This window comes from Fistularia commersonii, chromosome 19 (genome assembly GCF_037954325.1).
Source record: "Fistularia commersonii isolate RoL2024-O1a breed Wild chromosome 19, RoL_Fcom_v1.0, whole genome shotgun sequence".
NCBI classification, from domain to species: Eukaryota; Metazoa; Chordata; class Actinopteri; order Syngnathiformes; family Fistulariidae; genus Fistularia; species Fistularia commersonii.
The window spans coordinates 8769959-8784786 of record NC_141302.1 but is presented as its reverse complement, the minus strand read 5'-3'; the positions used below and the strand labels follow the sequence as shown (position 1 = coordinate 8784786).

The window sequence follows — 14828 nt, the reverse complement described above, 5'->3', positions numbered from 1 at the left end:
AATGAGGGTCTTGGAACTTGGAACGGCCTTCCAGTGCTCCCTTTTGTCTCATCTTATCTCCGGATCCAGTGCATGAAAGGGATAACCTTAGTCCACTCAAATGTGACCTTCACTTCAACAATCAACTTGTCAGCTTGTTATCTCGAGATGTCTCACCTCTACATAGCATTGCACTTTACGATGCAAAAACTTTTAATTACAGTTTGTTTTAGCTTGAACAGTGTATTCACATACTGTAAAACCTTGTGACCAGTGTGGGTTCAGCTCCAAAGAGCTCTGAACAATGGATGACAAGGGCATAGCATGCTTCGAAAGAACACCTTGTGGGTCAGTTCCTGAAAGAGTGAAGATTGTCTCTGAATTTGAGCCGATGGCATCAGTAATATATGGCATCTGTCCAACAAAAAGTAGTGTTATTGTAAAGTTTTCAATCACAGGAGAAATTCAATACTTAAATGTGCTGGACTGGATTAGAGTTTCCACATTAATAGATATAACCAATGAATATGGGATGTAAACGCAATGTGGCTGCTAAGTCTGTATTTTTCTAAAGATCCCAAAAATCTTCCCAGAAGGTTTTTGAGAGGAAGCACTTTTCTTCTTATTCAAGTCAGAGTGAGCAATCAAAGCGAGCCTGTTGGGCTTCTGCCCAGTGTTATTTATCATCAGTGATCTCTAAATTTTCCTAGGTTCTCTGTTGTTGTTGTCGAAGCTTCAAATGTGGAGCTTGCAACACATTAACGTGTAAAAACAATCAAAATATTTCATGTGAGAAAAAAAGACAATTTACAAAGTAGGATATTGTCCAACACCCATTAGTTGACAGGTGATGTAGACTGGCAAATAAAATGAGAGTAAAATGAGACCTGTGTCAACAGTCCACTTATATTTTGACCAATGTGATGTGAGCCACAAAGGCTGCTTTACAACTCAGCCAGCGCAAAATCTATTTTCATCCACTAGCTGATTGTCAACGTGTCACCAGTCAAGACTCCACAGATGCAATCCATCTCACTTTCTGGATAGAAGAAATCTACTTTGTTATAGTTCTATTTGCTCTCTCATCAAACATTACTGTCTGACCCAACTGACAAATTATCGATGATGGATAGATGTGACATCGTATTTGTGTTATATTAAAGAGCAAAAATAATGGGGGAATTTTTTTATATTTAACAAGCTTGTCAGTTTTTGATGCAAATCTCTTCTCCCTCCACCTTTAGTATGCTGCCTGCACTGCTGGGAATGTGAGCAATTGTCTTTGAGCAGTTTCTAAATAACCCAACGTATTTCTGTTCACATTATTAAAGTTTAAGCACCACAGAATTGGTGCTACTGTGATGGGTCTTTGTCAGCGGTTTAGCTATTATTTCTTCCTACACAGCACCAAGGGGGTGATCTCATTGTGCTGGTCTCAAGCCCAGATCAATGCAGGGGGTCGAGTCAGGAAGGCTATCCGGCATAAAACCTGTGCCAAACTCAACATGAATTTCAAATCTATGTCATTCATGCCAGATCAGTCAAGGGCTGAGTTAACGACCACCATTGGGGCAGATAACCGACAGTGCGCTGGGAGATATTGGGCCATTGTGCGTCATAGGACGAGAGGAGGAGGGGCGTCCGTGGGATAAGAGAGAATAGGAATGCAAGAATCAAGGATTTAGAGAAGGGACTTTGAATGTTGGGATAATGACTGGAAAAGCCAGGGAGTTGGTTGACATAATGTGGAGGAAGAAGGTGGATAAACTTTGTCTCCAGGAAACCAGGTGAATAGGGAGGAAGCCTAGAGGCTTAGACACAGAATTTAAGCCACCTACAGGTAGAGCATACGATGGAAGGGGAGAAGAAATTCTGAAGTAAGTTAGATGAAAGGATGCAGAGAATCCCCAGAGGCGGCAGTGATAATTGGTGCACACGTCAATGGACATGTTGACGCAGGTAACAGAGGTGATGAAAAAGTGATTCGAAGGTTTGATATTCAGGATAGAAGTAGAGATGGACGGATGGAGGTAGACTTTGCGTAACGCCTTTTCTGGAATACTTATTCCAGTATCCCAGAAAGGATATAATGTGAAGATCAGTGACTGAAAAGCAGTGGTACCTGGGAGTGTAGCCTGATAGTAGTTGAGGATGGCTCAAGAACACAAAGGTAGTGCAGAGAACAAAAGGTTGGAGGCTTAAAAAAGAAGAGTGCTTTGTGGTTTTCAAGGAGAAGTTGAGAAAGGCTCTGAATGGTCAGGAAGAGCTACTAAAAAATGCAGCTAGTGTGATCAGGTAGACAGGCAGGAGAGGATTTGGTGTGGAATGAAGGTCACCACTTGTTGGTGGAATGAGGAAGAACAGAAGTGTACACAGAGAAAAAGGTTATTAAGACAAAGTGGGACACTGAGTGAACTGAAGAGAACAGACAGAAGAACAGGGAGAGGGTCTACGATGACTTGGATACTGGGTTGGAAAGTGAGGAGGGAAAGACCGATTTATGACGGTTGACAAAGAAGAGATAGAGATGGGATGGACTTGCAATGCTTGAAAGGGAATGCAGATTGGAAGAGGTGACTGGCATTGAAGAGAATGAAGAGTTGCAAGGCAGTTGATCATGTTGATATACTGGTGGATGTATGGAAGTGTCTAGGAGCGCTAGCTGCAGAGTTTTTGACTATATTGTCAATGGGACTTTAGATAGTGTGAGAATGCCTATGGAATGGAGAATAAATATACTTATGCCAACTTTCAAGATTAAAGGAAACATGCATATTTGTTGTAACTATAGAGGGTGACCTCCACAATGATGAGACCCACGATACAAGGCAGTGTTAGCATTTGTGAGCAGCAGTATGTACCGATAGATTGAAAAACAGTGTGCCAGGTGCTGAACTGTGGTATTGAGTGAGGAAGTCTGGATGGCAGTGAAGTATTTTAGACTGGTTCAGGACATGTATAACAGCTATAAGACAGTATGCAAGGTGTGCCTTAGATGTGACAGAGGAATTCATATCGGAGATCAACTCTGAGCCGTTCTTGTTTGCAATGATGACAGATAGACTGACCGATGAGGTTAGACAGGAATCTCCATGGACACCGATGTTTGCAGATGACACTGTGATTTGTAGTGAGAGCAGGAAGCAGGGGGGAAATCCAGGAATGCTCTGGAAATGGAAAGCAAACGGATAAAGATCAGGTGCAGCAAGACAGAATACATGTGTGTGAATGAGAGGGGCCCAAGGGAAATTGTAACATGGAATTACGGTGAGTAGAGAAGAATTTTAAGTACTTGGCGTCAACAATCCAGAGCTATTGAAAATGTGGAAAAAAGAGGTGAGGAAACTTGTGCAAGGAGGTTGGAACGAGCAGAGCAAAGTGTCAGGTGTCATGTGTGATAAAAGACTATCTGCGAAACTGAAAGGAAAGGTGTGCAAGATAGTCATGAGACTGTGGCACTTGATCGGGGATGGATGGATAGAATCAGTAATGTATCCATCAAAGGGACGGCACATCTTAGATGTTCTGCAGAAACTATCAGAGGGGGCAGACTGAGATGATTCGGTCATGTACAGAGGAGGGAAATTGAATGTAGGGGTGGAAGGATGATGAGGCTTGAACTGCCAGGCAGGAGGCCCAGAGGAAGAATGAAGAGAAGATTTATAGATGTAGTGAAGGAGGACATTAAGTTAATTGGTGTGAGAGGAGAGAATACAGAGAGTAGGGTTAGATGGAGACAGATATTTGTTGTTGTGACCCCTGAAGAAACAGTGGAAAGGAAAAAGAAGTTGTCATTATCTCTTCCTGTCAGTAGCAATGTAACTTGAAACTTTGCTCAGAAAGGAACTTTGGAAATATCGACAGCTTTTAGAGAGAGAGCTCTTAAGGCCAAACATAGCAAACGTTCTTCCTCAAACAACATTTATATGTCCTTAGTTATTATGGTTGCATCAGGAGCCTGTCAGACTTTGGTGTCTATTTCTTCCATTTTTACTCAGTTCAAGAGAGTTCCCAGTGTCCATGTGTTTCATCTGTATCGAAATCCAAAAGGCTTTTCTAATTCCAGCACTGCATTGCATACATTTTCTTCAGCAGAGCTTTTCCTATTTTAATACGGCCTGTGTTTTAAATTATCCTCAAATTTGGAGAGACTGTCAGTCTACATGCAATCTATTTATCTTCCTCTCAATCTAAAAATAAACTACCAATCACTTCAATATCAGCTACACAGAACCAGTTAGACAAACAACCAAGATTCCGGTTAATGGAAAAAACACTATTGATTTCCTCTGATTCTGTTACTTGCTGTTCAACTTTTTCCACTATATCTTTCATCCAGACATTTGGCTCCAGCACTCTTGTGTTCTTTCTGTGGTTATATACCCTCTAGTCTGCCTCTGTTGTACTGTTTTACTCCAAATGCATATTCTTCACTGACCTTTCGACTTAAAGCTCAGTCTGACTGGCACTTTGCCATCGAAGGATAACACACAGTAAATCAGATGACAGGCTGACTGGGCACAGACGACCCTTGTCTTGTCCTGTGCCTGCACGTGTTTTCCACAGAGAGCTGCCAGAGAGACATACTGAAGCTCATACGGTGAAGACACACAGACAAGCAGGTCAATGTTATCAGCTCCAGCACGAAGCCCTGAAGCTTTGTGGTACTGTCCATTTGCAGACAATGCCATTTACTTTTCCTTTTCACGGGGAAACTAATCATCTGGATTGAATTAGGTTGCTGATAAAAATCTTGCGGATCCTGCTGTAGAGATGAGGCTGGCTACCGTGAAGCATGGTCACGTCTCAGAAACTAACAAAATGTGAGCACAGGAAAACATGACACTCATATTTTAAAGGGTATTATGCATTTAGCCATGTCCCTTCCAGAAGTCAGTCTCCGAATAATGATTTTTACATCAAGTGAAAGGAATAGGAGCGTTTCATCAAAGCACTGCAGCTGGATTTTAACGATATAGATGTACTTCTTTTAATTCTGTAAATTTTAATTTGACTACATCGTGAAAGGCTGTGCAATATGAAGAAATGTACCATCAGACCATAGAACGAATATATATCAAAAGATAGACCTTTCCCTCAATCATTTCTAAAGATGTCATCTGTTGCAAAAAGATTGCAGAAAAGCTACATGGCCATGGTTTATGTTACTTGTAATCCCATTTGTGTTCTCTACAAAACAGTCTTAAGTGATCAACAAATAGAATGGGAGATGGGGGGATCCACAACATTTGAGTTTAAGAAAGATCAGACTGAAAAAAAGAACAGGAAGAGCTTTCATCTAAAATTAGGGCACCTCTTATTCAGTTTATTTTTTATTTTTTTGGTTAAACTGGCTGATACTGATAGGAATACTTCACATCCCACAGGTTTCACAGAAAATGTAATATATTGTGATATTTGCCATCAAGATATGAAACTCAAAAAAGAAGGAAAAAAAAACTTTCCTTCCTTTTCTTGAACTTTTATTATGCCTCTGCATTATGCATCTATATTGCAATAAAGCTTGAATTTTGTAAAACTTTTATACTATGACGATGCATGCTTGAAAAAACAATGAGCCGCATAATCCCGGGTTCTCAAACAAAGTCCTGGGTATCTGAGTCACCCCCTCCCCACCCACAGCCCTCCATGGCTGATTACACTCGCTGAGTCTTCATGGGTTGCCCCAGTTCACAGCTCATAATTACCTTCCCCTTCTCAGGCTTCGTTTCAGTAAACATGACAGCCTCATTTTGATATTCCTTGGAAAACATAAGCCACACACTAATTCCACTTTCAAATTGCTGCAGGTGTTACTTAATTATATCACCAGTCTGTACCCCAAGCCAACGTGTAAACAGTGTGATGAGCTTGTGTCTGCCTTCTTAACTGGTCAATGACACGTAAGAAGGTGCCATGGATTTGATTGATGACCATTGAATTGAGGTAGCTCCCCCACTCCTAGTTTCATTTTCCTCACGAAAGATAACACTTGCCCAGCACTTCATGAAAAGTGACTCGATGGCACATAAATATGGATTATCCATTTTATAGTAAAACAAAATAAGCAGGTTTGTTACCCTCGCTTACTTTTCTCAAGCTCCATGTCAGAGCCTAAAGGGTCCACAATTCAATAGCTCTCGCTTCCTTTAGTAATGGTTTTGCCTGGGAGTTATAATATGTTCTTGTTTACTGTATTCACACACATACTGTACTGTATATACAATGTGTGTAGGTTTGTGTATGTATATGTATGTGTGTGTGTGTGTATATATATATATATATATATATATATGCATACCGGTATATATATACTTGAGGCCAAATGTCCAGAGCAACTGAGTGTGGAAAAGAGGTGAAGAGGCAGGTTCAAGCAGCTTGGAATGGATGGAGAAAAGTGTCAGGGGTGCTATGCGATAGAATATTATCAGCCAGGATGAAAGGGAAAGTGTGCAAGACAGTGGTGAGCCAGTGATAGTGATATGGCCTCCAAACAGTTACAATGACAAAAAGGCAAGAGGCAGAGCTAGAGGTTGCAGAGATGAAGATGCTAAGATTCTCTTCGTGAGTGACCAGAATGGATGGGATCAGGAATGAGTCTATCAGAGGAACAGCACATGTTAGGTGTTTTGGAGAGAAGGTCAGAGAAGCCAGACTGATGTGGTTCGATCATGTACAGAGGAGGGATAGTGAATATATTGGTAGACGGATGCTGGAATTGGAGCTGCCAGACAGGAGGTCTCGAGGAAGACCAGGGAGAAGATTTATAGACGTATTGAGAGAGGATATGAAGGTAGTTAGTGTGAGAGAGGATACAGAGAATCGGGCTGAATGGCGAAGGTTGATTTGCTGTGGCGACCCCTAAGGAGAAGAAGACTATATGTATATATACAGTATATGCATATAGTCTTCTTCTCTTATATATAGAGAGAGAGAGCGCACGGTGGTTAGCACTTCTACCTCACAGCAAAAAGGACCCTGGTCCAATTCCGACTCTGTGGAGTTTGCATGTTCTTCCTCATGTCTGCATGTTTTTTTTTTTAAGGTTCTCCAGTTTCCTCTCACAGTCCGAAAACACGCAACACTTTAATTGGAAAAACTGACCGGCAACCAGTCCAGAGAGTACCCCGCCTCTCACTCAGTGATAGCTGGGATAGGTACTAGCATCCTACATGATACTGTGTAGGATAAGGGGTAGACGAGATGGATGGATGTGTGTGTGTGTATAGACACATATATATTTTTTTTTTTCCTCAGTGTTTGACGGACACATTGAATTTTTCAATTTTTCAACCTGTCCTATCCTTAATTACCAAACTTCTTGGAAAAGGAGTGATAAGATTCTCCCCTTGAGGAAACTGGTGACATATGAGTGAAGAAGAACATACCATCTCCCCTCCAAAATCAATGTCTATCACTGTCATCACAGAAATATTGGAACAAAAAGGCCGCGGTTTGTCAGTCAGACTTATCCAGTTCATTACACAGATAAGGACCTTGGCCATGGACATGGCGACACACCACACCATTGGGATTCATGACATTTCAAGCTACAGTCCAGATGATACACATCAGACATTCCAGACGGTCTGCAAAGCCGTTTTTTTAATCCTTCAGTGTAGCGATGATTGTGGGTGGCGATTTCAGCTTTACTTGATGACATGACAGGTTCAGGTTGGATGGGAAATTATCACATCAAAAGTTCCTAAAATAAATTATTACTAATGCTCACTAATGAAAAAAGAATACACATCTATAGATAGTAAGACAATTTTACAATTTAAGAAATCATTAGAAATTGTTGAAGATGTTAAAATTATAGGGGTCTGATCAATGATGATGTGTCCGATTTTTTTTTGATAAATATTCGTGACACGTCATTACCCTAACCTGGTCCCACTCAGATTAATGTGTTTTTACTGACATTAAGTTTTCCATAACATAGCTCGATACAGTGACCTCTGGACATGAAGGCGTTTTTTTTTTCACCCATATTGCTGTGCCTTGTTGATTAAATCTAAATTCTCGATAAATTGAGCACATCCTTCTCTTGATCTCATGGCTCCATCTACAAACACCTTTGAGGCTGCTGTGTCAATCCTGGTGTTATTACAAGTATTTGTCCAGTCAAAATGAAGCAACAGTATTCAAGAGATCTCAGCAAAGGCCCTCTTATGAGCCTGACACTTACACAGTTCAGTAAATGAACAAGAAAGGATCTAAAACCCAATAACAGACATAATTCATTACAATTTTAAATATGATTTAAAATAGCGATTTTTTTCAGACAGGAAATATTGTTGTATTGTTGCATTTTGGACAAAAACGATTCTATGCAGCAAACATTTTTCTTTATTTTCTGAGCTGTTCTTTTATGAAGGGAAAGCTCAGCAAACTGTCAACTGTGATAAACCAGATATTCCTCCAAATATAATGAAGGTAAATTTGAATAAAAAATATTTTAACTGTTATTTTCAAATGTCAGGTGAATTAAATCACATGTAAATTGTTCAGTTGTTGAATAATATATGACTCTTTTATTACAATATTTATCAGGAAGAGATCTCTGTGGCAAAATTTAATGAGTAATCAATGTTCCTCATTGATTTCCATGCATGATATAACGGTCCCTTTTGTTTCAAATCTTTGACATTCAAACAGTGTCAACATGTCTTTTATTTTCAATTTGAGCACATTATAGATCATTTTCTAACTTTTAATTCTCAAAAACAAAATAGCCCTGTCAGGTCCATACACTCTTCACAATTTCCATGCTCCTTCATCTTTTTGACAGGCAGTGCCGTTACAATGGTGATTATTTGGAATTTGTTTGATTTTAATGGAGCGAGATGCCGTCTGCCATATTTACTTGTCAGAACCCTTTACAAACCCCCTCTTATCGCTGGACAAAGAAAGACATTTCCATATGCCTTTTTTTCTCACCCCCAACCACAGTTTCAATAATTCATAGGTTGGTTTTAGTACCTGTATTCTGTTGTTTCTTTATGTTTTATTAACCATGGGTCTATCGGAGGGAATGGAGAGCCGAGTCATTGGCAGAGGGAAAACTGATGCAGCTCATCCAATGCCTTAGGAAGCTTTTTGCTTTGAGCAAACTGAGCTTTTGGCTGTCACTGTGCTGTGGCATCACTGATGTTGCACGAGTTTCCACATGTTGGCAGCATTGTTGAGTTGGATGTTGCGGCCCAGGAGGCACAGAATAATCCCAACAGTCCATGCACAATACTGCACCGCCTGGCAGAGCAGCAAGCCAAAATTCCCCTTGCCAATGGGTGGTTTGGGGTTGAACAATTTATTTTAATCTACTGTGGGTTCTTTTCAAAAAGAAGTTCCAACTCGCGTTCCAACTCGAGTTTCCCAAGAAACAATTTTTTGAAATATTTAGAAATTTAATGATTCCAAAAAATATCCCTAGAGATGAAATGCAGCAGAAATTCAGTGACATCAATTTTCACATACAAAACAGGATTTTATTACATAATTTGCAAAAGTGGCTTTTGTGAAAGGTGTGGTGAAAAAATCTATGTATTTGTACTGGAGCCCAACTTTGATTGGTCTGCATTGAAATGAATCAGTTGGTCGTCACTTATCAAATTAGTAGAACTATATTTTTTCCTATATTGTTCAAATTCATTTATTTATATTTATCAAATATAAATACAAACAAGAGTGTATGATTGTTGTAAGTTTGTCTCCTTTGGATTGCAGATATGTATATGTTTATTTATATGTTTGGGCTTGATTCAATACTAATTTTTGGTTCAACAAGAACTCACTTTAGTGATTAGTCTTTACAGCGCTAATTTTTTGATACCTCAGTCGCCCATTACGGACTGCAGTCATACACAATAAATTCAGGTAAAAGGATAAAAGATAGTTTAATGCTCTAGATATACCAGAAACACCTTCAGGACGCATCCTCAGTTATGTATTGGGGTCTTATGGTGTTTCAGGTCTTGCAACATCATACACCCTGGCCCAGGTGACCCAGCTGGGGTTGATCAAGTCCCAACCTGCATCCCATTAGCAATCCAATCAGGATCTCAATCCAAAGCCACTCGGTGACCTTCTCTGTGGCTTTGCATGCGGATGTAAGGGACCACTTTTATGCAGCCTACATTGCCCAAGCAACTCAGAACTTTGCAAAGAGCGTCCTGCAAAACCCCTACGGCCAACTTCTATGGGCTCATAGAAGGTTCTCCGGCCTTTCTGCCTGCACTCCTCCACCAGCTCCTGGTATTTGGTTCATTTCCTCTCATTGGCTTCCTCAGTTCGTTCTTCCCAGAGCACTGTTAATTCCAGTATGATCAGGTGTTTTGAAGCCTCAGAGGTGATGATCATATCTGGACAGAGAGTTGTTGTTGCATCTTCCTCAGCTGCTTTCCCCGGTCAACCTGCAGCTGCCAGTCAGATGCCGTGTGAAAGAGGCCTGATGTTACATGTTGGCATGCTTGGGGGTTCTCTCCAGCTTCGATGAAGGAGACTGCCTTCTTTGGAGCATGATAGTGTTCGCTGTAGCTGATGGCTGAGGCTAAGCACTCAGCGATTGCCTTAAGCACCTGGTTGTTGGACCACCGATAGTGACCATCAACCAGGGCCTTTGGTTGCATTTGAGGAGATGTTCTAAAAAGCTTCTTCAAGACCAAAGAGGGCAGTAGGGTGTTTCACTCTTCGAAGAGTGGGGGGGGAGGAGACTTTTCAACCCTGGGGAGCCGTGTTACAAGTTCTTTGCTGGACTTCTGGATGGCGGATTAATCTTTAAGGCTGGAGTTTAAGTGTTTCTCCAAGCTCTTGACAGGGTGCTCTGTGATGGTTGGAATGACATTTCCTAAAATGGGAAACTGGAACTTGTCAATCATTTTCCCCTTCTTCAGCACCATGGATCTTGAGTTTGAGGGCTTGAAACTCATCCTTGCCCAGTTAATGAATCTCTTGAGCCCTTGTAGGATCCACCTGCACCCTGGGACCGAGGCCGTCCTTATAGGCTTTCATTGGGGACTGTCGTACACCTGACTTGGCCTGGAGCCCTCTGCATTCCACCTCGGCTGACTTGAGCACCATGTTCATGGTTAGTGCAAAAAAGGATGACCAAGATAGTACAGCCTGTTGTTATTTCTTTCCCAATGCAATGCCAGTCTTGTGTTTCTAACCCAGAAGTGACCCTCTCATCCTTAAATGATTGTAGTAATCCAGGATGAGGTTCTTGATCTTATCGGGAACATGATGGAAGTGCAAAGCTAGCTCGACCAGTTTGTGCGGTATGGACCCGTAGGCATTGTCCAGGCCCAACCACAAGACAGCTAGTTTGCCTCTGTTTTCATGGGCTTCTCTGATTAACTGTGTGACAACTCCAGTGTGCTCCAAGCAGCCAGGTGCTCCAGAGATCCGTCCCTTCTATATTGATGGGTCAATATAGTTGTTCTTGAGGAGAAACTCTTACCTTCAATAATCAGGAGTAAGATGGTTTGAAATTACTGAATCAGACTATCCAATTCCCGAAAACTGATTGATTTTGTGTTGAAAAATGAACAACACAAATAATCACGTGGTCGTAAGTATCAAGATAAAATTGGATGGGAGTGGGAGAAAATCATATTGGTTGTTTTTTCTGAAGAGGATCATTTTCAATAATTCAACAACTGTAGAAAAGGGAGTGGAGTCCCATTCCTCATTTCCATTTCAGCTTTGCTCATAAAGCAGCAGCAGAGGGTGGACTGAGTGAAATAATCCACCCCTTATTGAACATTCATCATTTGTGTCAATTGAGTAAGTAGTAAGTTTTTCTTTCACCGTGCCAAAATAAGTTTGGTTCATTTACATGAATGATCTCGGGTTGACTTCATTGCAAATGGAATGAAAATAAGCAAAGTGCAGCTGTAGGTGACTTACTCCAAATAATTTAATTGGGTACAGATACTTTTGAGAAGTGTACATTCTGAACTTGCATTTCAAAGATGTATTCTGATGCGTTTTAAATGCAGAAATATTAGGTCAAATGCCAAACAAGCAATTTATTCCACATTCATAGAGCTGATTTTCACTTCTCAGTGGTGAGGAATGTCAGGAGAAGACTGAGTCTGCAGGTGGGCAACGGTAACAAACAGTCCACTCAGGGCCAGTAGATGGTGGTATCCTCACTCATTTGATACACAAATCAGCCACACAAATTATGCAAATATCAGTCTGTCCCATTTCTTTTGAATAAAGCAAATAATAACATTTACAGAAGAATATAAAACATTAAAATTCAACCTTCCCCTGCCAATTTCTTTTAACATATATTTCCTTTCAATCACCCTAAGATAACCAAATTGAAAAGCACCAGTTGCAAAAAGATGTAGATTTCTGTTCTTTTTTTTCCTTTTTTTTCTGTTTTGTTTAGGAGTGCTTCATAGGTTATCTATGAATTTTGAGAAATTGTCATCTTACCAAGATAACAAATAGAGACTTGAAATTGATCGATCAAGGTGTGTGTGTGTGTGTGTGTGTGTGTGTGTGTGTGTGTGTGTGTGTGTGTGTGTGTGTGTGTGTGTGTGTGTGTGTGTGTGTGTGTGTGTGTGTGTTGACAATATCAACAAATCAGCACTTCTTATGGCTTCTGTAATGGCTGAGACACAAGAGATAAAAAACTGAATTGTATAGATATGTGGTACTTTGACTATATTTTTAATGTGTGCCATACAAAGAGTACATTTGTGCTTAATTACTTGAAAAAAATCAAACTTGAAACCCTTCAATTGAAAATGTAAAGTTCTTCACTTTCAAACTCTGTTAAGAATACCATTGATGTATTTTTTTTCTCACTGGATTTTAATGAACATTTTTTTTTTGCATTAAACTCTGAACTCAACCAGTGCACCTGAAAACAACACCTTGTCATGGTGACATGAAAAGAAGTGCAGTACCAGAGTCCTAAGAAAAGCTTGGACCAGAGGTGTATTTGCATTTCACGATCTGCACTTCAATGTTTGATATGCGCATGTGTAACTCATGCACTGTTGTGTATCTCCCAGAAGCACACCTCTCTTTCTCTCTCCGCCCCTGCCTCATCTCCCCTCCCTCTCACTCCCCTGCTCATATCCACTCCCTCTCATCTTCCCTCCCGATACTTCTCAGAGAGGCAATCAGTGTGCCTGAAAGAGCAGAGAGAGCCACAAACTGTAAGAGGAGAACAGAGTTCGCCTTCCCGTTTTCCACATGTCTCCTTATTTGTGGGGACAGGAGATACTACAAGTGGCCTCTCTTTTTGCAAGTTTGGACGTCATCCTTCTTTGAGTCAGCTTTTCTCGATTACCACTGACCCCCACGAGATCAGAGAGACCCGTCATGACTTCAGACTTCTCACAAACTTGAGGCTAGGTTTTTCCTGGCTCGCTCTCTACCTCAAAAAGCCTTAACCTCACCCAGACTGGATTTAGGGACCAAGCAGACAGAAGTCGGGTGCCAGGAGGCGCCCGGCACGTGCTTGTGGGCCGGCTTAACACTGGAGTGGGTTCAGGGGAACTGGAGTGCAGGACCAGGTGGCATACTAAGTCCTGGTCCTGGCAGCGGTCCTGAGGGTGAGGAGGCCGGGTCGGGCTCCGGGTTCGACTCCGGATATGTCGGTGCTGAGTGGGCTGAGGGTGGAGCTATGCTGAATGCGATCTGGGAGACAGAGGGGCTTCAAACTGTGGGCATTGTGGTGCTGGTATTCGCTTCCATCAAGCTGCTGCACCTTCTAGGGCTCATCAGCTTCTCAGAGGGTAAGACACATATGACAACATCACAGAGACCGCTAAATAGTCATTACATGCTTATGGATTAGGAATATGAACATTTTGAGTGCTTTTTCATCTCAATTTATATCCTCACCAAACAAAGTAGGCTTTGTCTTGGAGCTTTTTCAGACTCTAATTAGTTGATTGAGATAACAGAAGCATGAATAGGCATAGGCAAAGGAACAGACTCTTTCATGGATCAAAGTTGCGGAAAGACAGAATATGATAACTGACAGAACTTAAGAAATTTATTCATGGAAGGAAAAAACTGATGCAACTTTGTGATTGGATTTTTTTTGAATGACAGCTGAGAAAACTGGCTTGAAGCCCCCAAGTTCCTTTTTTTCTTTCTGTCGCGCCAGCAAAATAAATATTTACTTTATGCTCCTCACTGAGCGCTTAAGGAAAATCGATCATATATGCAAGCACAGCCACAGCAAAACACCCAGCAGAGAAAGTGTCAGGCCTAAATAAACTGTTTTGTTGAGAACCGCTGCAGTTGTTTCATCACAAAAGAGCAGAGAGCCCATTTATCAGTGTAAAGTTCAATAAACACACATCATATTTTTATTGGAATCATTAATGCAATCTGGAGTTTGGTATCCAAATTCAGAATAAGATAGCAAGGTGAAAATGTTTTTACTCTAATCTATGATGTGAGGGTATTTAAGCCTGAAAGAGCTGGCCTGACTGGAGAGAAGTGTTTAGGTAGAGGAAACACGCGTCTGCAAATTAGCTGTTATTTCAAATGCACGTGGGAGCATGTGCATTTGTGACCCCCATGCTCAGCATAAGTTTCCATGCGTCACTGAACAGCGGTGAGCTGAAACTGCCCGCCCCCGCCCCCCGGCATATCCAAACACAGCTGACACGATAGTGATTTTAGTGAAATTATACAGATCTCAGCGTCAACATGCCGTCTGCCATTTTCTCGTTGATGCTATCTGCATTTCAGGTGTCTTCAGGTGTAATTACTTATCCGCAATATGAGCCCATGAAAACAGATAAGCAGTCAATGCAGATATTGATATTGTGCAGGGGGCATGAACAGAAGGGCTGGGAAACCATTTT

General features: G+C 41.1%; 1 protein-coding gene across 7 annotated transcripts in view; it reads left to right on the top strand.

Annotated features, from left to right (window-relative positions):
* kcnip4a (potassium voltage-gated channel interacting protein 4a) overlaps nt 1-14828 on the top strand; it is a 142792-nt gene that overhangs the window by 96746 nt on the left and 31218 nt on the right. Inside the window, exon 1 of one of the 7 annotated variants that reach the window (XM_086165388.1) lies at nt 13004-13742. The exons of the other annotated variants lie outside the window; for them this stretch is intronic. Coding sequence (XP_086021514.1) covers nt 13631-13742 — 112 coding nt within the window. The 5' untranslated portion in view covers nt 13004-13630. Of the gene's footprint in view, nt 1-13003; nt 13743-14828 lie in introns of those variants that run through there. 7 annotated transcript variants of the gene reach the window in all.